The sequence below is a fragment of the Patagioenas fasciata genome, chromosome 7 (assembly GCF_037038585.1).
Source record: "Patagioenas fasciata isolate bPatFas1 chromosome 7, bPatFas1.hap1, whole genome shotgun sequence".
NCBI classification, from domain to species: Eukaryota; Metazoa; Chordata; class Aves; order Columbiformes; family Columbidae; genus Patagioenas; species Patagioenas fasciata.
This window is the reverse complement of record NC_092526.1, coordinates 11,094,230-11,117,351: the sequence shown is the minus strand read 5'-3', so window position 1 is coordinate 11,117,351 and position 23,122 is coordinate 11,094,230. Positions and strand designations below refer to the sequence as shown.

At 44.0% G+C, this 23,122-nt stretch overlaps 1 protein-coding gene across 9 annotated transcripts in view; it reads left to right on the top strand.

Annotated features, from left to right (window-relative positions):
- The window catches only part of KALRN (kalirin RhoGEF kinase), a 505,770-nt gene that overhangs the window by 411,940 nt on the left and 70,708 nt on the right, over window positions 1–23,122 (top strand). The window contains exon 1 of one of the 9 annotated variants that reach the window (XM_065841449.2): window positions 14,869–15,134. The exons of the other annotated variants lie outside the window; for them this stretch is intronic. Within the exon in view, the coding sequence (XP_065697521.1) occupies window positions 15,050–15,134 (85 nt within the window). The 5' untranslated portion in view covers window positions 14,869–15,049. Of the gene's footprint in view, window positions 1–14,868; window positions 15,135–23,122 lie in introns of those variants that run through there. 9 annotated transcript variants of the gene reach the window in all.

Here is a 23,122-nt window from a genome sequence, read left to right as displayed (position 1 = left end):
AGGTAACACAGTTGATTTAACTGGAACATAAAGAGACCATGGGCCTTCTATTAAGCAAACAATGTTGAGGTTCCCATTGTCAATATAAATATGCAGTATTTAAATAAAAAAACAACCCCTCACCTCTGTTCCTAATACAGTTCCAACAAGGGTATTCAGAGTCAAAATCTCATAGTATAGACTGTCTTTCAAGAGAGGTCATGTGGACCCCTCCTGTCATGGCATCCTTGTCACAAGTTCAGGACAAGGCTTACGTAGGTAAATCACAAGTTCCTGCTGCATTTTCACTTTTTTTCAGCAAGTCAGCTAACCAGCGTGGTGTGATACCACAGCTCTCTGGGGGTGACACCGAGGGCTGACGGACAGCTGGGGACACTGCTCCACCTCAGCACACAAGTTTGGCTCCGTGCATTCATGGAAGGAATGGGAATAGAAAGATGAAATAACCCAAACCCACTTTGCTATTTCGATCAGGTCATCCTTCCCCTTGTTTTTTCTCCACTGTGTCTCCCTCCTCTCTCTCATCAAACCATGGCTGTTTTCCTTCAGGGCCATTCACAGCCTCTCCCCACCATATCACTCCTTTCTGGCTCAGTGGGCAATGTCTGCCCCGGTGCTGAAGAGCTGCTGTTGCCTTCCTCCCCTACCTACTAGTATCTTTTGATCCCAGACTTCTTTCTCCTGCTTCATAGTCACCCTGTGGAAGAGCTCAGATACCCATAAAGTATAGGTCCTTGGTGTTGTCCATGCTTACACCTTCTCCTGGACTCTGTTATTTCCAAAATAATAAAAAATGAACAAGTATTTAGCAACTGTTGCCAATATGGGTGATGAGGTCTTATTTTCCTTGTTTCTAAGAGGTAGGCCAAGTCAAGCCCAAGAAGATGAGCCAAACCTGCGTAAGGGTATTCATATCACTATGACTGTAGCTCTGCCAGGGATTTCACCTGTTGGGTACATCAGTACGTCAAGAAGACTAAGCTATACTGACAAATCCTTGCATAGTCAAGCCCTAGAGGCAGCATCAGTCCGAACACCACCTGAGTAACTAGATAAATGGCAAATACTGATCCTTCATGGTAAGTTGCAGCAGCTAAAAGTCACGTATGCAGATTGTGGCTTTTGGAGCCATATTCTGATGGCTTGTGAATACTCATATTTCTCTGACATGGCGTTTCTATTTCATTATTTTTTCTTATTTTCAATATGGCATCACTAGATATTTGAAGCTAGATTCAGTCATGTGGACTTGTTTAGGATTTATCGGGTGCCAGTAAAGTCAATTATACTTATTGCTTCAGCTGCTTTTTTATCTAATCAAAGCAAAAGGCCTCCAGTGCTCTACCTGGAACTTTATTTTTATGGAGAAGTACAATTTTGATGAATGTTCTGATAAAACAGGAAAGGCTATTTTGGGGGAAGTTGCTTTGCTTTTGTACAGTGGATTTTTATTATTTTAAACACAGGAGCCTTTGTTTAAAAGAGAGAAGGCCTGCAAATTTTCTTGTTTACTTTGCATTTGCTTCCCCTTCTGACAGGGGGTAAAACTTTATCCACCTAGTCCCCTGTCAGCTTAACCCCAAGTTTCACTGTATGGTGTCCATGCTGTTTGTTTCACCAAAAACTACCAATTTAAAAAAAAATAAGTAAGAGAATTTAAAATGCTGTGTCCAGCTGAACTCATCAAGAATGCCAAAGGATTCAGCACCTGGTCTGGCAGGGAAACTGGGGGCAAACCCAGCAGTGGTACGCATAGTGCTGTAATCCACGCATACTGCGATCACAAATGGTCCGACCAGGATTAAACCACTGACTCTGTCATGTTGGGATGTGTCACTATTTGCTGGGCCTGGGTGGGTGTGGAACCCACCTCCCTGCTTTTCCTGCTGCTTCCTCCATCCTTTCCATAGGTCACCTTGCTGCATCTGTACCAGGAGCAACTTGGGGAGTGCGGCAAATAGGGACAGTACAGGATAAAACTGGGCAGAATTCAGTATCTGGTATTGCATAAAGTTCAAGGCACCTGAGCTAAAAGCCCCTGCTGGCATTACAGTCTCTGACAACTTTATTATTGTGCGACTCATGCGACTCAGTTTTCTAATGCATAGCTTATAGCACCTTTGGGACCTTCATTTAGTTTGGCTGGGAGGCTTTCAGAAAACAGGGCTTCCTGGTAGCAGATATCATATTGATCACCTGTATCTCATCGTTAACATACTGGCACCATCATCCAAGGCTGTGACCAATTATGAGATAGATTTGCTGCCTATCGAGATTACAAATCATTCTCATTTTAGCATCACACTAGTCAAGGCCAGCTGCCAAAAAGACGAAAACCAGCAGAGAAACCCTAATGGTGGTCAAATAAGAAAGCATCCTTGAAAACGCAGTGCAGGTTGTTTCCAAACTTTGTGTGGATCTGTAAGAGGACAGAAACATTCACATTTCAGGAGGCTTAAATGCCAGTCTCTGCAGAAGGAAACAATGACCACAGTGTATCGCTGCTATGCAGGCTGCTGTCAACACTGAGCAGAGTAGTGCTCATGAGATGTCTGTTTCCAAAATGAAAAATCTTCTCTCTCCAGATAAAGGGTCATTTGTTTCCTTTAGATATGCTTGTGGCTTTGTTGGAGGGCCACTTTTTGGAAGAGGGTTGAGTGACTTATTGCAGTGCTTCTGTTTTGTGGAGAGACGATGGTTTGACAGGCCAGGGTTGGGTGGTGGAGCTGAGCATGCAGCTGGCTGCCAGACCAGGGCTTCTTTTTGGCGGCTGGAACTGTAGGGAGTGAGGGGAAAGTAGAGAGGGAATGCAGCTGTAAAGAGGCTTTCTCTTATGGCTTCCCTGGACCTATTTTCTCTCTTCACTTGCCTTATATCTGTCTGTCTGAGGAATACTCAGGGAGGCATAGCTAAGCATTTTAAGATGAGGCAGAAAAAGAGAACAGTCGCTGAGACATAGCCATGCATCCTTCCGACTCTTGATGTTTCTCTAAGACTCTCACTCCCTGCTAAAGTTTGCTTGCAAAGTCATTGTTAGAAGGCATTTTCATGCTTCCGATCAGGAAGGAAAGATATATAGCAGAGTCCCTCTCTGTGTTAGGCTCAGGACTGCATTTCTTCCCACAGCCTCTGTGAAGACCAGAATCATAAATTCTCCATGACCTCCTGGCTCTCCTGCTTTCCCAGCTTCCTTTTCTAGGGCCAGCCCATGCTTTCCAGGGAAAGTGGTGGATTTACCAACATTGGATGCCTTTAAGATTCAGCTGGAGAGGGTGCTGGGCCATCTTGTGTAGACTGTGCTTTTACCCAGAATGTTTGGACTAGATGATCCTTGAGGTCCCTTCCAACTTGGTACTCTATGATTCTGTGATATTGATGTCCCAACCATTGGGACATCACAAAAACCAAAGTTAGTTTTACTAAGGAAATACTGTATTTTTAGTTCATTGAGTGAGATAATTTCCTGGAATAATCCGGGCTATGCAGCAACCTGTGTTGCCTGGAGAAGACCAGAGGCATCTCCCATCGAAAGAACACTAAGCCAGGGAGGGCCTGTCCTGCCCAGTCCTCAGCTGTCCCAGTGTTTCCAGCACATGTGCTTTCATAAGATGGCTGAGCTCAGCCTTCCCTTGTGCAGTGGGGTCTGAGCAGAGAGCGAGGCTTTTGAAAGGGGCCCCATGAAAAATGCTGATTGAGTCTGACCAGTGGTTGTTCTACTGATCAGGACTCACGTTCTTCCTGGAGCACTGAGGTTCAAGGATCCAGGTCAGATATTACCCAAGGCTCTTTACACAGTTTTCCAACAGAGGCACCTACTGAAAATGGTCTCAATATGATGCCTGTTTCTTTTTACCAACTGCTTAGGGACTGTATAGATGCCTTCTGTTTCTTCTTCTCCTCTGAGCTGTGGTACCTGGGTGGATTGTAGACATCAGGGTAAGCAGGTGGAGTAGAGAGTTTGGTTTATATGAGGTTCTATACTTGCTCTGACCTGAAGCCAACAGCCATAACATCTCCACACATCTGCCCCACTAGTGAAAAAAAGCAGCCCAGAGGAACAGTATAAAAATAGCTCCTTGAGTAAAATCTATTTCCTCTGTATTTAGTCGTGTCTTGAAATACATGTAGTGTGGTGGGAAGGGGGGAGTTGTTCTCTAGCACTTGGCCCATTGAGCTCACAGGAAGGTCATCCCACAAGAGCGACGGGAACATGTGGATGGCTTGTGTCTTGTGTTTCCTCTCAGGCCAGACTAAATTTAGCAGATTCACAGATGGACACTGGACCGTAATCCACCTGGGACTGTGGGGGGAAGAGCAGAATCCGGGTTGTTTGCCTAGGCTTTTTACTGTGCAACCAGCTTCAAGGAGCTGCAATTCATTATTACATTCCTCATTTCTGTCTTATTGAATATGTTGTAACTTACTTGCCTGATCTTTATCCCTGACATGTTTAAAGTTAAAGTATGAAGGAAAAATAAACCGCTGGTTCTGGATTCATGTCTGACACCCCACTATCTTAATGTCAAACTCTGGATGTACTTTTTAATAGCATCATCACAAAGGTTGAGCCTATAACTGGTACTTGCAAGAACTGCAGTAACACAAACACTAGTGATTGAGAATTTTGGTTTCTCCAAAGTGTTGCCTCCTCACTCTTTCAGCCTCCAGGCAGTTAAAGGGACTAATCCTAAATGCAGCATTTGCACCCTGCAAGGCCTGTACATTGTTGGGCTGGTCCTTCCGTTGCTAATCTTAAACAAATATTTTATGAGTATATTTTGAAGTGAACTAGCTCTGCTAAAAATCCCATTTCCCCAACCAGCCTGAGCCGGAGATAGGCAAACTGCAATGCAAAGCACATGTGTATTAAATAATGTATTTCAAGTAATTGAAATTATGTTGCTGTATATCTGCTCCAGCACACTGCACAGATTTGATATATTGATCTTGACACAAAAAGCCTGATTTTCCTGTCATTTACACAAGCATTTTGTCAGAACAGTTATTCCCAGGTTACACATTTTGCAAAAGAGCCTGAACCAATGTCAACTTTGCTTAGTTCAGATTAATCCTGAATTCTAGAAAGTAGAGTTAATGTTATTATCACTATTACAGTCTAAAAGTCTAGGACAAGAGGTTGTTTACATAAATGCCAGTGTATTATTTTCTATTTATATTAACTGATCTCATAAAAGATATAATCTCTTCTTACAAATGTTGCCTTTAACTCCATAATTGCATTTTTCTTTTATTTAAAGCAGAGTCCATATTCGACAATATTTTCCTTAAATCTCTTTAAATAAGTCTCTCATAGTTCAGAACAGCTAAAGAACAGTTCCCTTTTTCATGATAAGAGGTTAAACCATTCTTGTCTTTTGTAGTCCTCAGCATTTATTAAAAGGCTCTATTTCACATACGTAAAATACATATTGTTCATAAATGCACTGAAGAATTATTGATCCTGCAGAATTGTAATGCAGTGAAATTGTTTTCTTTCTAGAGTTTACAAAATACAATTACATTTCTGTTAAAAAAAAAAAAAGGGGGGATAATTGTTTGCATATTGGGCTAAAGGTTGGGATGGCCTCCAGCCTCTCTAAAGGTACATCTTCAAAGAGACACAACAGTGATGCACTATTCAACACCTCACGTAATAAAGCAGCCCTGACTTCTTGTCTACAGCAAGGCAATTTGCAGCTGGTGTGTGTTGGTGACTCAGGTTTTCATGAAGTAAATCTAAGGCTCCATGTTTCTTACCAGTAATGTTGAACTGCCAGATGCCAAATGACAAGTTATTTGCTATTGCTTTTGCAAGCCAAAGAGATTAAAAAATTAAATGGTAGCACCCACTGTTTATATTTCAAGGGCTTTTTTCTGTTTTCCAAACTAGGAAGAGATATTGAAATCTTTCAGCTCAAGATAGACTTCTCAAAAGTATTCCTAGGTCTTCATACATTTCAGTTTTACTCCTTCCAGACTGTACCCAGCTCTTTATTTTCTTTGCAGATTTCACATATCTTCAGAATTTTAAGCCAATAGCTGCCTTTTGCCAAGGAATATATACTCAGTTTCCTTGGAAATCTGTGGGAATTGCATTTAGGTATCAGAGAACATTGTGGCCCTAAGAGCCAAATGGCATTCTTTAGAAAAGCACTGAAGAATTTATTAACTCTGCAAGACTTGGTGAAATAAGAGCATTTTTCCTTCCACAGCCTGCAAAAGTCAAGTTTCATACGGCATGAAGGAATCAGGGTGCTATTGTTGCCATTTTAATCTGTGAAAAATCTCAGTGAAAAAAAAGCTTTGTGCATGGGCAGGGGAAGGTGGTTCAGGCTTCACACCCCAGCAGTCTTCATGGCCATTGCACCTGTGCTCAGACAAACCTGCTGTAGTTGTGCTGTGCACACACAGTGCTGCTCCACAGAGCAATTGCTTTGTACGCAGCCTTTACCTGGGATTACACACATTCTGCAATATTCAATCTGCTATAGCTTTATTTCAAAAACATGTCTTTCTGCACGTAAAGATACAAAAATGCATATTCTATTCGCCATCAGCTTCCTGATTGCCATCATAAAACTCGCTAAGGGACATTCAGGCATGAAAGAGATGGGTCTGATCTCAGCAGCACTGCAGGCTGGTGATTCTCTCTGCTGAGTAAAAGATAGCCAGCCAGATGGAAGTGGTCCTTTTCTCTCGCACGGGGAGGTTGAACCTCTCTGAGCATCAGGTATGTGCTCTGTGCCTACCCGAGGAGTCAGGACCTGCCATAGCAAGTGGGATCACCGAGATCAAGAGATAATACAGCAGTGCAGGTGATGCATCAGTCACACAGCTTGAGGCTTTTGCAGTAAAATCTGAACAGCAATAACAGGAGAACCAAGACAGAGCAAAGAACCAATCTGGGCTAAAATTAGCTGCTTTTTTTTTCCACCGTAGGTTTATTTTAACCCAGATTCATTTGTGGATCAGATTCACTGTGAGGCTGCACAAACATTTCTGTTGGCACAGAGGAGGTGGCAGGAAGGAGCAGGCACCTGGGAGGGACAGAAAAGGCAACATAGGGCTTTGGCAGAGCTCTTGGCTCTTGACAACTTGGTACTCATGGAACTATCATGTCATGTGGAGCTGTTACGTACCAAGAGATCAGCTGAACATAGAAATAACAAAATTCTCCATGACATCATGTACCTGTCCCTCTCACACAAAGACAACAGATTTTTTCCATCTCACAGACACCAGAACTGTGTAAAGTCCAGCTTTTGGAAATGTCTGATGGTATCAAGCAGAAGGGGGATTTCTAGAGTATTTGGTGCTAGATTAGCAATTAATCACTGATATTTCCAGGACCAGTATTTCTGTACAAGGGCATCAGCAGAAATCCTGTCTGTCAGAGAGGTAGCATCCTAAAAATGCCATTATTGCTGGTCTTTGAACACTAAAGAATGAAAGCAGGCAGAGGTGCTCCACGCTGATAAAAGCAGAGGGGTTGTTTTCTAGCCAGTTATTCCACCAGCTCATAAAAACAGCTTAAAAACTAATTTTTTAAATTCTCTGCACAGCAGGCTGCCTGTTATGTGTGCCCTTGCTATTTATACCTGCCATAAGTTTCAATAACAGCTTTACAAATTCTTTTATGCTTGTCTTATATCTGATATTGTAGATCAGAAATCTTTACCATCCTAAACATTGGCTGGTAAGAACTCTGCATTCTCTTCTTAACCTAGGAAAAAAATGAGGTGGCAAACACAGTTCATGCAACAATCTGACCCAAATAAACAAAGGCTTTTACAGTATTGATATTGAATTTTATTTTAGTTCAAGTCTAATTCTTCCAGATGGGCAAACAGAGAAAGTTTTCTCTCTACCTAGCAAATGGTGCGTACCAATTCTTTAGCTTTTCTTTTAGCTTGCCTTGAACCATAATTGTGTTAGATACTGGGTGGGAAGGGATAGATAATGAATATAACTTGCAATTTTCTGCAGAACATCTCAGGAAAATAGTCTGAATACTCTTCCAACAACAAGAACAACCAAACCAAACAAAAACAAGTAAACAAAACAGGTAACACCTTACTTTAAGGAAGGAGAAATACCATTTAAGGAGAAAATTAGCTGTGATTTCTACCATCCAAATAGAACAACTTCAGGCAAGTTGAGACAGGCAGGTCAGAAATAGTTTTGTTACACTATTAGTCTGTAGTTGCTAAAACAACAGCTCACCTTTGTCATGCACAAGTGGGTGAGGCTCCTGTTTGTCTTGGAAAGCAGACCATGATGGGCTGAGATAGGCTCAGGATTTCTCTACTGAGGCCCAACAGAGTAAGACAGGAGCCAAAACATGTCCAAAAGGCAGCGCTTTAATGCTTTGTGTCTTCCATCACTGGCTATTGCAGTAACTCCCAGAGACATGTCTCTGCTCTAATTGAGATAAGTGCTTCAGGAAATGAACACAAAACCTGCTTTAAATTTTTATTTCGCTCTTTTCTGCTGAAGGGTGGGTTTTTTATTCTGACCAGTGGCTTGTTCAGCTTGTGTCTACCATCCAGAATAGTTCTCAAGCAACAAATTAGTACCCTACTAACATAATGTGGTAGGTGACTCCGCTACTGGACCTCTTATGTTAAACTGGTTTGTGAGGTGAGGCTCTGCTGCAGCCTCATCTGAGCGTAACTCATCTGGCCATGCTGCTGGTAGGTCAGACAAGTCCTCTGTGCTCACACAAGACCTTGCTGAAGCAGTAGAACCAGTCCGGGGGAAGGTGAACCTGCGCTGAGGTCTTGGAGGAAGGCAGCAGGGCAGGACTGCACACCAGCTTCTAACTGTTCTAAGCAACCCACTGTCAGGAAATAGTCACTGCATAGGAAGAAGCTGCATATATAGTGGATTTGGTCCTGTGCCCAGGAAAACAGAAGAACTGGGCAGTGTAGAAATACGTTCTAAGATATCCGAGAGGCAAAGTTAGGCTAGAGGTTGAAGGGGCATGTGTGTTCTGCAGGTCTGTTCTGCTCCTGACAGTGGGTCAAACTCTCCTAGATTATACCTATGCGAATATTTTGGGGGGACAAATCTAGGTTCCCTTGAAACAGACTGAATTACATGAAAGCAAGCATGTGTATCTTACTCTGCAGTCTGCTCTACAGCCATTGTCCTCATGTTGTTTATTTGATGATCTTTTTAAGATACTTTTGTGGATAAGTCTCCAAGCAATTTCCCTTTTTCTTTTAATAGGCTCTTCCTTCTTTATAGGATGAAGAGAAAGAAAAAAGATGAGTTGTAATTTAGGACAGAAAGTCAGGCTGGTGTTGTTAGAGGACTTCTGATGTTGGGGTGAGGTGTGTAGTTGAGGTCCAACTCAGCAGTGCAGACAGGTCTGGCTGTGGCCTTTGAGGCTGTACAGGAGAGCTGGTAGACCAGGATGCTCTTTGGTCATGGCAACTCTTCTTAGTTGCCATAAACCCACTTCATGCTACCACCTACAGCAGAGGGATCAGGAATGATATATTCTAACATTTGCTGAACATATGCCTACATTGCAATTCAGTGTGGAGTTTGTGCTGGACGGTCTATATTTCTTCTTAATTTGTTTGTTTTAGCTAGTTGAGAATGTTCTTTTTTTACCTACCACTGTGCTGAACCAAGGAGCCAAAAACCTCTCCTTGGAATTGTGCTTCCTTGCTCCAGGAGGGAATATGACTCTATTTATTTATTTATTTTTAATTTATTTGATCTGTTTTAATACCTAATAAAGTTGTTGTTTTTTCCAACTGGCCCGACGAGGCTCTGGCTATTTTTAAAGAATGTGGTTCATTTGATTTAATCTAATGAATGTTCAGTGCTGTTGAAAATCGCTGGAGCCAGAGCCAAGAATAATGTACTGAACCGTGCTGGTTGAGCAATGATTGCTTCTCTCTGCCAATCTGCTTTCCCCCCAATTGTTCAGATTTACCTGGTTTTGCAAGTAACATTTGCAGGCAAGACATATGATGGAGGTGCTTTTTAACACTGATAATGTCAGAGCCATATTTTGCCACACTCATTTCAAGACACATCAAACAATAAGAGCTCTTCTTGTTGTTCAGTGTAGGATGTCTAATCTCTGTTTCAGACCACTTTGAAGGGAATGTGAAATGCTAATACTCTTTTATTGCACATGGGGAAAATTGAGGCATGTAACAGTCATTTTTTCATCCAAAAATCACCCAAAAAGCAACTAGTAGGATCAGTAATGAAAGTAGTTAGCTAGCATCTACTGGGCTCCTTAAGGTGCTATGTAACTCTTGATTTCTCCATGAACTGTGACAAGACCATAATCAGAGAACAAGTTCTGTTGAGTCCTTGCTCCTGCTATTTCTCACTGACTGGTTCTTGGCAGGTCTCTCTTTACTGTCCTGGCTGTACCATCTGAATTGCTTTGCAGATGTGGGACCTACCTAATTGTCCCTATTAACAAAGCTTAAATTTCACACGTCCTTGCGCTATCTGAATACGTCTCTGCAAGCTATATCACATATTTTAATGATGTATTTAAAACTGTGCAAATCTATCTTCCTTTTGCCATCCGTGAGTTATTCCTGTTAGACAGCTGGTTTCCTATTCCTTCCTAAGAAATGAGTGGCTAATACTTAAGCTTCATTGGATTAAAAAAATAAATCAGCTGTGATAGCGGTGCCCGTAGGGATGGATTTTCTGCAGAGATCACTTTACACCCTAAAGCACAATGTAGGATTGACTTGCATAAGTAATGAACAGATGCTCCTGGTGGCTGTTACATTATTCATCTCTATATGTGATGGGGGGGAAGGAAACAGCACCTGTTACCATGGCAGAAATGTGTTTGCTGCTGTTCTGCACTACAGACCTCCAGGGCAATCTGGGCCAGGCATATTTCACTGCATTTCTGGTGACCCAAATGAAGCCACGCCAGTTTACATCCTCTAGTTATTTTGTCCCACGTTTCCCTCAGATAGGCCTCTCCATTTGCAACCTGGGGAAATGGAATAGCTGCTGCAGGTATGAGGGAGCACTGGAGACAGTGTAAAAATAGATATGTTCTATCTTTCACCCAAAATTTGCAGAAGACAACTGGGTAAAAGTATTATAACTTATTCCCCCTCTACAGCAAAAGTAATTTCTACAGACTCTCCCAGATTACATATGAAAGCAACTCATGCCTGGGGACTTTCTAGAGGTGTATTTAAGAGCAGACAGAACTGATTTCCTCATCATCCTGACATTAGACAGAGATGACTTCCCTTTCATTGCCCACAGCAGGCCAGCACACTTGGCCCACGGTGCAAGCACACTGCCAAGGGCCTCAGCTTCAGATGCAGCAGGTCAGGACCCTGGCATTTTCTCAGCCACTCCACTACAGATAACAGCAATTGTGTTCAGACCATGATGCCAGGAGATGTTTCCTCAAATAATTCCTGTGCCTTGGGTGTAGTTTAGTGCAAGGGCAGGGATGTTTTCTTTGCCAGGGGACATACAGGTTATTCATGGACCACAGAGTCACACAGTAATGTACCTTGTTCAATGTCCAACATGAAAAATATAATGCGAACATGGGAAATGAGGTTAAGGAACCCTTCTAGTCTCAGGCAAGTGTCTCCTCATCCCACACCTAGGGCAAGTGGACTGTGCACACTTTTTTTCCCTGTGTGATCTCTGCAAGACTTCTGTTTCCCAAAGGCCAAAATCCCTACTTGAAGCTCAGTTGGCAGAAGTGTTCCCACTGATGCTGATGACAGAAGTCTTCCTCAGCCATGGCAGAAGCTGAGCTAGACCATGCCCACAGCATGTCTCCTGTTCGGCTTTATAGGAGCTAATTGATAAGACGTGATTTAAGAGTATGTCTTCCTGTCTTATCTTATTTTGTGAAATATTTATTGCATGTATAATTCATTAGTGGGTAGGCATAGCTATTCAGATTTTGAAAGAGTAAGTTTTTAGACAGAACCTTCACAATATTGCTAGAACTGTAGACTGGGAGGGCGTGGAAGGTGGGGAAACCTGCTTCCCCACACAGTAATGCCTTCAATTCTGTTTTAATTAAACAGTTTTTCAGAGCTGAGATTGCACCTCAGTTATGTTTTAAAGTTTGGCTGCAATTGCAAGAGCTACAAACTTTTTTCAAAACCCTCCTGAAAGTCTCAGACTTCACTGTATTAGAGCTGTTTTATCAAAACTTCAGCTACAAACACTGTTTTATTGCTGTGCCTTTGGTGTAACACACATCACACCCCTCTGATGTCTTCTTGGCCTGATGGCTCTGACATTCTTGGAATGAGATGAGCCCAGGCCCTCTGCACTCCTTGCAGTGCAGCTCATTGTCCACCTGGCACGTTGGGTTTTGCGGGTCAGTGTCCCCTCCTATCCCTCCAGCCACCAACGCCACTGGGGACCCTCAAACCCTGCAGCCCAGGCTGCTGCTGGTCCTCACAGCAGCCAGCTCTTCCAAGAGTCATGGGGATTTAGGGGTGAAATGCTACTTCTAGGATTTTCCCAGTTTCTTATACAAGAAATCTTAAAGGTTTTCTCCTGATGACTCTTAAAACCCACCAAGAGCAGGGTTCTGGTGTGCTGAGCATTGTATAGAATTCAGTGAGGGACTGCTCCTGCCTCAGAGTCCATAATGCCTGCTCGGGCAGACACCATGTGAACAACGAGATGTCAGTGAAGAGCATGTTCATTTTATCCCTTCTTTTCTGTTTGCACAAAGCAGGCTGAATTTAGGTGGGTGGCAGCCAACCCATAAGGCAGAAGGTGGCCATGGTGTGAGGAAGTGGATTAGAGAAAAGTGAGATGTGGTACAAAGCAGAAAGCAGGGAAGTGAAGAGCTGCCTTGCCAAAGAACCCTGCTATAAGTTTCCCAAATCACTCAGAGGCCCTAAGCTGGTGCACTCTTACTGCCTGGCGCAGTCCAAACAGCCACCTGCAGAGCTGAAGCCTAGGGTGCTGTGGCAGGGACAAAGGGTCCATAGGGAAAGGAAGAGGCACAGAAGGGTGGGGGTGTCCTGGCTGGTTCCCAGTCCAACTCCTCTGGCTGCAGCTGTGGTTTCTGCTTCCAATGTGACATATTATCACTCTGCTGCAGGCACAAGAGCCCTGGGTGCACCCCTGAGACATTCTCTTGCATGTCCCAGATAGGCAAAGCCCCAAGTCAAAGAAAGACACAGTTGAAGTGTAAACAAAGTAAAGTTTCCCTTCGTTCTTACATATTGAAAAGCACCTTGGTTCTTAAGGGCACTGGCAGGAAAATTTGGCACACCCCAGGCTTGTTATGAGGTTGCTAGTCCTTCCAGTCAGGCTGCAGTCGAAGAACAGTTCCCACACTGTGGCCAGAAGTGGAGGAGGAAGGTTTCATGTTTGCCATTGCGGTGGAGGGAGCCTCTCAGGGAAGGTTTCCAGCACTCCCCTGGCACCTGGTACTGGGTTCCTGTGCCAGGATGGCTCTAGGGACAGCAGGATCCCACCTGGCAGCTACATAAAATCACCCAGCCCAGGCCTCCCCCCAGCCCACAGCACTCACTGAGCGGGTGCAACCCCATGTGGGTTTGTGAATGCTGTGCTGAATCCATCGGCACCAACCTCTCCAGAAATGGCCCTTGTCCCCATGAAGTGTCACTTACTCCAAAGCATTTGCACAGCAAACCAAAAGCCTTAGTCCAGATCACCAGTCTGTGGCATCAGTCAGCCATGCCTGCACAGGCTGAATCATAGAATAATATGGGTTGGAAAAGACCTTCTAAGCTCATCTAGTTCAACCCTCTACAATGAGCAGGGACATCATCAAGTAGATCAGGTTGCTCAGAGCCCTGTCCAGCCTTGGATGTTTGCAGGGATGGGGCATCAACCACCTCTCTGGGCAATCTGGGCCAGTGTTTCCCCACCCTCAGTGTAAAAAATTTCTTCCTCATGTCTAGTCTGAATCTCTCCTCCTTTAGTTTGAAACAGTTACCCCTTGTCCTATTGCAAATAAGCCTTGCTAAACAGCCTGTTCCCTTCTTACAGACTCCTTTTAAGTACTGAAGTCCACAATAAGGTCTCCCAGGAGCCTTCTCTTGTCCTGGCACAGAGGCACAGCCCATCTCCCCTCTCTGCTGTTTCCTTTCAATGTGTATTTCTGCCTTGGGAGAAGCAGCCTGTTGGGTTTGTTCAGCTTTTAATACCCAGAGTGCAAAGCTATGATGCTGCCAGTCTGGAATCCTGCCCAACCTCTCCTACCAGCTGCCTCCAGCAAGGTTTGGGATGTTTTTGGCACCTCCAGTTTTCCATGCTTTAGGTGGGAATTCCTAATGCAACAGGTTGGCACCTTCCGTAGCATGCTGTGCTTTATTGGTCCGTGTGTCAGAAGAGTAAGCACCTACCCTGCAGTGCTTCAGGCAGGTCTCCTGCAGAAAGCAGACAGGAGTGGCCGGGGTCACGACAGGCTGGTGGTATGTGAACTAGTTGTAAAAGGTTTTAGCTGTCAGATGCTTAAGGAATGTGGCTGGAAGAGGATAAAAAAAAAAAAAAAAAAGAAGTTGTGAACAGCAACAGGAAAAACCAGCAATATAAAGTTTTGCCTTTTAAAGACTTTGAAGGAACCCCCCTCCACACCGTATCAGAGCTTTTAGCAAACTTCCTCCCGGGCAGTTCTTATTTCTCTCTGCCGACATCGGACGCCGCCCGCGCAGCCGCGGCCTGAGCGCAGCGACAGCATTTTTTCCCCTTGAAAACTCCTTTTCCTCCCAGACAGCAGCGGGAGCCCCGTCTGGCCACAGGGCCCCCCCGCTCCCCGGCCGCGCAGGGCGCTCCGCCCGCCGCTCCCCCCGCTGCAGGAGGCGCTGCGGAGCCGCGGGCCCCGCCCCCAGGCGCCAGGCCCCGCCCTCGGAGGTGCGCGCCGGGCACGGCGCGGACAGCGGCTGCCGGGCGCCGCGGCTGCTTGTCACGGTCATTTTAAAACATTTTTCTGGCTTTAGGGCTTTTTTTTTTTAACATAAATTGTGATTTGTTGTTTTTCCCAAGCGGGCCGGTGGCTCCTTGCCATGAGCAGCCTGAAGGCAGCATGAAAGCGGGCAGGCGCGGCTATCCCGCCCGCTCCGGTGTAGGATGGCTCTTGGCGAAGTGTTGCTGCTGCTGCTCCTGCAAAGGTCGGTGGGGTCCGGGGACCGGTTCCCCCAGGGGGGCTGGGGTAGGCGCCGGGGGGCCGGGAGCTCAGCGGTGCCCGCGGTGGGGCAGCATCCCCCCGCCGCCTGCCCGCTGTGCCCCGAGGCGAGCGGAGGGACGGGGCAGGTGAGGGCGGAGAGCACCCGGGCTCGGTGCCCCGCAGCCCGCTGGGCAGCGCGGGTGCGGCCGGGACCCCCCGCGCGGCCGGAGCCCCCGGGGCAGGGAGCGGCGGGGAACCGGCCACGGGCAGGGAGAGGGCTGAAGTTGACAGGATACATGGATACATTTTATCTTTGCTGGTAGGAAACACCCTGGGACTGTAAGGTCAATAGAGCGGGGAGAAATATTTGCTTCAGTGAGATTTTTTTTCGTCCTCCTTTCTAGTCTTTCTTGGGCTTGGATAGGAGCGAAATGCTTTGAGAACATCTGTTTCTCACAGTTCACAAATCTCTGAATGGTTCTGTGGGAAGGTCTGGGGAAGCTGGCTGAGCTGAAACGCTGGGAGAGATGTGGGAAAGCCACAGCAGATAGAGCGCCTTGTAAAAATAAAATAAAAACTTGGCTTTTACAAGGAACGGTGCAGCTCAGATGCACTGACTGAAGATTTCCCAGCCTGTAGTCTTTATGCTGTGATGCAGATTTTGAACTTGTTCTGGATAATATGAGTTTTTTAAAGATCCGTGCGTGTTATTTCAGCGTTTCCTGTTCTCTGAATGGCTAAGCAAAAAAGACCCCGAACAAAAATTGCTTTTTCTTTTGATTTGGCACCTTTCTTTAAAGAAAAAAGCCCTGAAATGTATTTTTTTGTAATCATGGAATCCATTCACACATCCCCAGATAAAGATGACTTGAGGACAGGTGGCCTTACCAGTTTCTCAAGGCACACATTTGCAATGCTGAAGCCTGGTTCCTCGGTTATTGAACTAGATTCACGCTTATGTGGTGACAGGAGCAAACTAGTTGGTGATGAAGTTTGCCATGATTTCATAAGATGTTGATCTTTTTCAGCCTGGGAAGAACACACTACTTCATGCCAAAGAAGCGACTCTTGAGGTCAATGCACAAAACCCCTGCTGTTTTGCAGCCTTTGAGAAGGAATGTATAACCGGGTTTCAGGGGTAGGGCTACTACAGGAAGGTTGTGGTACTAAAGTGTTGTGAAAGCCATATCTCTCTGACAGCCTGTGCTTTAATGTGCTGGCCCAAGTAGCAGGTTTGAGCAGTATTCAAGCTCTCTGACTTTGTTCTAGTCTTCAAAATGTTGATTCTAACAGATTAAAATCTCCCTGCTGCCTGGACTGCAAACCTCTCTAGAAGGGGGAAGGGGAAACAGCTGGCTCTTCTCTCTCCTTTTGAAATGTTAACTGTGTTTGCAGTTCTATTTTACCAGATTAGTAACAAAAGGTGTTTTGTGATAATGATGGCTTAACTTCTTTCTTGTGCTTGGTAGCAAACTTTGGGTAAAAAGTTGTAAAAGGCTATATCTGCTATGGTTTGTTTATTAAAGAAAACCAGAGCTGGTCAGATGGTGGAAATACTCCCTGAATATAAACAGGTACCAAACCTGATGTTTGATGAGGGATGTGGGTGCCCCGGACTGCAGCATCAGTGTGCTGCTGTTGACAGCTTCTGCCATTAAGCTTGGAGATACTTTAATGTGGCAACCAGACCTTTGAGGCTCTAATTTCATGTATTCTGCATTGTCAGTGGTCATCTTTGCTTCTGGGGGACGCTCTTCATCCCAGGGCTTCTCACTGATCTCAGACTTGCAGTATGAAGAGGTGACTGTAGTTTGTGTTTAAGATGTATGTGAATCATCTTGGAGCTGTTCTCACTGCTGCCCTATAGATGACCTTCCCTTTGCCTTTGGAAATGTGGCTCTGCTTTTTCCTGGTGACAGATGCCTGATGTATCTTGATCTTTTGCAAAAACTCAGTAGGTTTTGTTGTGCCAATAAGAACCATCCGGTGAGAGAAATTGAGAAGATGGACGTGTAGCCTGTGCTCAAACAGAGGTTATGTTGGTACAAGCTGTGTCAGTGCTTTTCCTGCTGTGGAGCTTGGAAGAGATGTGGATGCTTGATCTCCTAAATAGCAGCAATAATGCAGAGCTGAGAAAACCCAAACCCTACGTCCCCAATGTATCATGAAATGTGTAAATTTAGTGTAACTGGGCATTTATCTGAAGGATTTTGATAAATAACTCACACTACTCTTTTACAGCAATCTTATCCTGTCTTTTACAGCAGTAGAGACCTTGATATTACGTTTTCGCTTGTTTCTCTGGATGAGTTTCTTGTCGTGTCAGCTTTGCCCATGTACAAAACTATTGGGATGCATCCAGAGAAAGCAACTGACACTTAGTACCATTTGCAGTTTTGCTCTGACACCGATAGTCCCCTGCATAAACTAAATAAGGACTACTTGTCTGTTCTGAAGTATGGAGAGATATGAATCCTAATATAGGAGTGTCTCAGAGCAAAAGTCTGTCACTTGCTTTCAGCCATAAAAAGGGGTAGTTAAGAGCAGGCGACTCTCACAGCCTTCAGGCCAATGGCCTTAATCAGCCAAGAGAGGGTAAGCAAGGCTTTTTGCAGTATCTCCTAAATGCACAAATGCAAAGTGACCTAGTGTAATGGGATGCTGCTTAGTGCTGCAAAACTGGCCCTGAAAGCAGATTGATAGGAGGGTTCAAATTCTGATGGTCTCCTGATAACGAGGAAGTCATTGAGCTGTCCTTAGACATCACTCCAGGATTTGCAAGTGAATATAGCTTATTTTCTTTTGACATGGAGTCCACCTCCTCAGTTATCTATGTGGTTCAGATTAGAGGCTCCTTTAAAAGGGTTGTGATGAGGGAAAGCAGAGAAATTGGAGGGGTTCCTGCTTTGTGAAATGTCTTTCCTAAAGCACATGGTCAGCTGCGTGACTTGAATGTGACAAGGTCAAAACTTTGTTGTCTTTAAACACAAAGCAAAGTCCTGTGGTGAGTGCCACTGCTCTGTGCTACCTTCAGCACAGAGTGTGCATGGAGCTTGGGTCAGGTGAGGACTGAACTCCAGGCTCTGGTACTCAAGGGGCTGTAAAGAATAGTCGGCGATTCGGATTTAACCTCCAAGTTAAATTCTGTGTGCTGTGTTATACTCCAGGCCTTACTTAGAGGACATTTCTTCACAGTAGTTAAGCTCAACTGGTTTTAGCCCAACGTGGAGCTCAGTGGGGTGCTCTAAGGGGCACTAAGAGGGTGGAAAGCACTAACAAAGTGTAGGAAATTCTCTTCTTTGAACGCAAGGAGGGAGAAGTTCTGATATACTGTACTTGAGAAGTTGTCTATGAGTGCCTCAGGTACAGCTCAAAGAAGAGGGTCTGTGGTTAAAAGTAGTCTATCGCCAGTATAACTTTGCAGTGCAACAGCTTACACCCTGTTCTAGGCAATATTATGTGGCTGCAGAGTGGCTTCAGCTGAGAGTATAAAACACTTTTTACTTGAGGGTAGCCAGTAACAGGGAAGATGGATTTAAATGGATGCACTGTATTGGCTTCAACAAAAAATGTGTCCCACTGCCTCTTTGAGCAGTTGCTCTTCTGAGCAGGCTGCCACTTGTATCCGAACCTTTCCTTTCAGAACAAAAGAAACTTAATCTGATTGTCAAACCTTTAATCTCAGTGTGTTAAAAATGAAAGACTGAGTGGGCTTGTGTCTGTGCTAAGCTCCTGGTAAAGTTCTTATTTAAATTTCTTGTCCCTCTGGCTTCTCTCTCCGATCTCCTACAGTTTTGCTCTTCCTTCTGCATTTTTTTTAATTTACTGTCCTCTTTTTCTTTCTTTCCTCCCTTTTCCTCTTCTTGCCAGCCTTCCCTGAGTCTTTGATTTGTTACTGGCTCAGTCTGGTGAACCTCTTTGCTGTAAGATTAACAGAGTAAGCAAGCTCCCCTTGACAGTGATGGTGACTAATGTGCAGCAAAGGGAGTGCAGCCAGCCACCTTGGACATCTTTGCTAGCTGGTCAGAAACAGAGCCTTAACTGGAAGTTGGGCAAACCGGCATCATTACAAGGGTTGTCAACAGCCTGTTAATAAAAGTTATTTCTTCATTAGGTAAAAAGTGAGATCTGATGGTGCTTTTTATAGAAGGTGCTGACACTGTGTTACAGCAAGCTGCAGAGCTTTTCTAAGGAAACTGGTACCTTTGTGCTGAGTGGTAGCAAGAAAGTGATCTGCGGTATTATATTCAAGCCCATAACATTTCCTAATTTGAACATATTTTATTTAGTGCTTCAGGCTGAGCCATGGTTACCCTGTGTAAAGCGTAATGGAATGCATGGCCCAAGCAGTTCCATCAGAATTGAGGCAGAAGAGAAAACAATAGTAAAATCAAGGGTGTCAACCCAAGCTCGTTTAGTTTCCTGGTCCTTCCTGAATGAAAAATGAGGAAACTCTTACCTTCCACAAGTATACTCCTTGGGTGAAGTCCATCTGTTGCTCATTAGTTGCATCTCAGTGAAGTCAAGGGGATCAAGTGTACTGGTCTTCTGTCAGCAGTCTGTCTCTTGTGCCAGAGTTGTGCTCGGCTCTTTCTCCTGGCAGGTTCACAAGCAAATGGCTGTGGTGAGGTTTGGGAGAGTTGTTGTTATTTTCCTCCAGTTCTATTAAGAGAAATCTGGTAAGCCCGTGACAGGAACCTCTCTTCCAAATGTCCTGTGTTTTCTGCACCTCCGCAGGCTGAGTCAGGAGTCAGAGTAGGTCATGGCAGAGTTATTGGAAGGGACAAAGGAGCTGATGAAAATGCTGCTCAGTTAAGCAAGCAGGATTAACATGACCAGGTGAATATTGTTAGCAAAAAACTTGCTCTTTTTGTTAGTGTGGAAATGTGCTTTCCCGTACCTGCTTTATGCCCTCCTGACAGATAGTCCTGAGTTAAGGGTGTCCCAAAAGCCTGCGTGACAGTCCCTATGTCAGTCTTTTGGGGTAAATGAAAGCTCACTGTTATGAACCTGTCAGTATTTTTGTGTGTGGGCCTGTCCTCCCTTGAACGTGGCAATGAGATGTAGTTGGATTTCAGCAGAAGTGCTGCGGCTGATGAGTAACCTCTGAACGTGGACAGCTGAAGGAGAAGCATGGCCACTGCGCTGTTGACAGGCTGGGGGAACAGTGAGCTCTTTTTGTGATTGTTCAGTTTTAAGTGTTGTTAAATCTTACCTGCTTGCAGGAGGGTTTTTTGAGGGTAGAAACCTTGTTCATGGATACAGCAGGTCATGTTTTCAGTGGGTCTGTTACTGCAAAATATAAAGTTTCCAAGAGCACAGGAGGTTTGAGGTTTTTCAAGGTGCAGGTTGCTGCACACGACTGCTCACCACTCTCATCTTCCACAAGCCACCTTCTGTAAATCTGATGTTTTTTGTATCAGTGCCAGTGTTTGGGATGCTTTAACAACTTTCAGTTTCCAAGATCCAAGTAATACTAGCTTTTTTTTTCCTTTTCTTTTCTCTTTTTTTGAAAGTCACACACACTGCTAGACAGCTCTAATTCTCTTGACACCAGCTAGCCCCTCATCCTCCAGTTTTGTGTCTCCCTTTCATGACTGATCTTGCAGCCTTATCTTTTGCGATGTGGTTATATACAGGATGTGACAGAACATGTACGAAAAGTAAACTTTCAGATCTTAATTTGAATGTGTTAAATTGATAGCAAGAGCTTCTACAAAGACCAGCTTTCAGTTACTAGTCTGTGGGTGAGTGTGTGATGGGGATCCTTATTATTCAGATTGCTGTATTGTTTTCGACTTCCACAAATTCAGCCAGCTTTCAAGAAACATGGGGTTTGCTTTTATGCAGGCGGAAATCCTAAACTTCCCATTTGTTCCAAGAAGCATATAAGAATTCACAAGGCTTTATTCATCCTGTCAAAAGCCTGAAGAAGGGAGACTTTATTTTAAGGGAAAGAGAACAGATAATTGTGAAAAATATAGCTTGGTTTACTCCCTGCTCACTGCAAAAAGCATGGTGTAACTAAACTTGCTGCTTTCCTATAAAACAAGTTCCAGATAGATTTATTGTTTAAGAATTCAATGCATGGAATCTATCCATTTTGAAGTGAAACAAAAAGGGTAGTTATTTCACATGACCCCAGAAGGATTTTTTTTTCCCAAACTGTTGTGTTTCAGTATATGCCTTGTTAAAGTTGTGTATGTATTAGGAAAACTAATCTATCATTTTAAAGTAAAAAAAAAAAAAAAAAACAACAAACAAACCTCAAAATGTTTCAGTCTAAAAATAGCTTAAAGATACTTCTCCAAAACACCTGAACGCTGTTACATTTCAGTCTAATTCCTGTCTGTTAACAGACTTTATGAAAACAATTTCATCTTTGGCAAAAGTTGCAATTTCTTTTCAAAACAGAAGAATTGGTTGGGCAGTTAATGATTACAGCGGGGATCTAGAGATGTGGTTTGCAATTCAGTAAGGAACTCCAGTTCTCTGCCAGTTTAGCCACCGCTTATCAGTTGCTGTTGCAGAACAGTTCAATTGCTGATATTGCATCACACAATTCAATGTCATGTAAAGATACTTTTTAAAACAACTACAGAAGCACATCTGACTGTTTTCTTGAAAAAGATCTATAGATCATAAGTAGCACTTCAGCATGTGTAAAGTTATTTGAAAATACCTAACAAGATATGCTCAAAAATGTTTCCCTCGGCTGATGTTCTTTGCCTTTAGAAAACCATAAACCAAAAATTAACCTGTTTGCTTTTATTTCATAATGTTTGATGGGGCTAATTATGCTTGAACACACACCATTCCTTGGATCAAAGGTAGCTGGTACATCCCATCAGGTCTCCTGTCAAGTTTAATGTGCCTTTCAATCTGTTAGCCTGTCCTGGACCAGCTCCGCAGTCCTCTCCCCAGAAAGCTGGGAACATTGGAATCACACAAGTCACCTGGGCTTCTTTCAGATAATTAAAACAAAACATGAAAATTTCACCAGTCAGGTCCTGATATAATAAGAAATAGAACTTGCAAAGTGAATTACAACAGTTAATAATAGAACAGCCATGGGGTTTTCTTCTCTTTGATGGGGAGAGAGGCATTACATACGCTTCAGTTTACGTACTTGTCATTTGCTTTTCTCTAATATAGCATGCATAACATCACGCTGCAGAAAGCCCACTATAGCTATGACTAGTTTCTTCTTCCCTCACCTCCCAGCACTTCCCAATGCTTATGAGTCCTCCTCTATTGTATGGGAACCATGGCTGCACAGTACTTTTGGAAAATGGAAAAAACACATCTCCTGTTTTGTGCATTGCCACATGAGCAGTTGGTAATTGCTATTCTGTTGCCCTTATTGCACCCTGATGCACTTGGTGGTTCTGTGTGTTACAACCATTGCTAGTCCTTGTACAGCTCAACAGTTCTGAAATTTTGGATCCCTACAAAGTTATCTTCCAGGCTGTGTGAGGCTGTGAAGTTGCATGATAGGGTGAAGCCAGACTTGCTGGGAACCCATTAGCAAATATAATCCTGAGGAAGCAATGGGTGGTTTCTGGTGGAGACTTTTATCCTTTGTATTGGACAACTGTAAATTAAACATGGAAATTTAATCTTGCTGTATACAGGAAAGCACAAGTGCAGTCTGTAAGTCAGTTTTGAGTGAAGATCCCTTTTCATTAGCACAAGACAACACTGAAGTAAACATTTAGGAAAGCGATGGACTCTTAGCTGTGATAAGAAGGGACTGGCTTTAGCGACCATGGAGGTGTCTCCACTGTTATATTTTCCAGGCATTTTTCCATGTTCAGATTTCACATGCAGCAAGCAGTTCTGAGCATACCAGGAGAACTGGGAGTGGCACGTCCCCAGCTACAGCAAAATCCATTGAGGACAATTTTTCATGCAGTTCAGGTTTGCTGACAATTGTAGCTACAAATTCTGGCAGCCGAGGCTGTGCCCTGGTATACTGTGTGGTGTTTATTG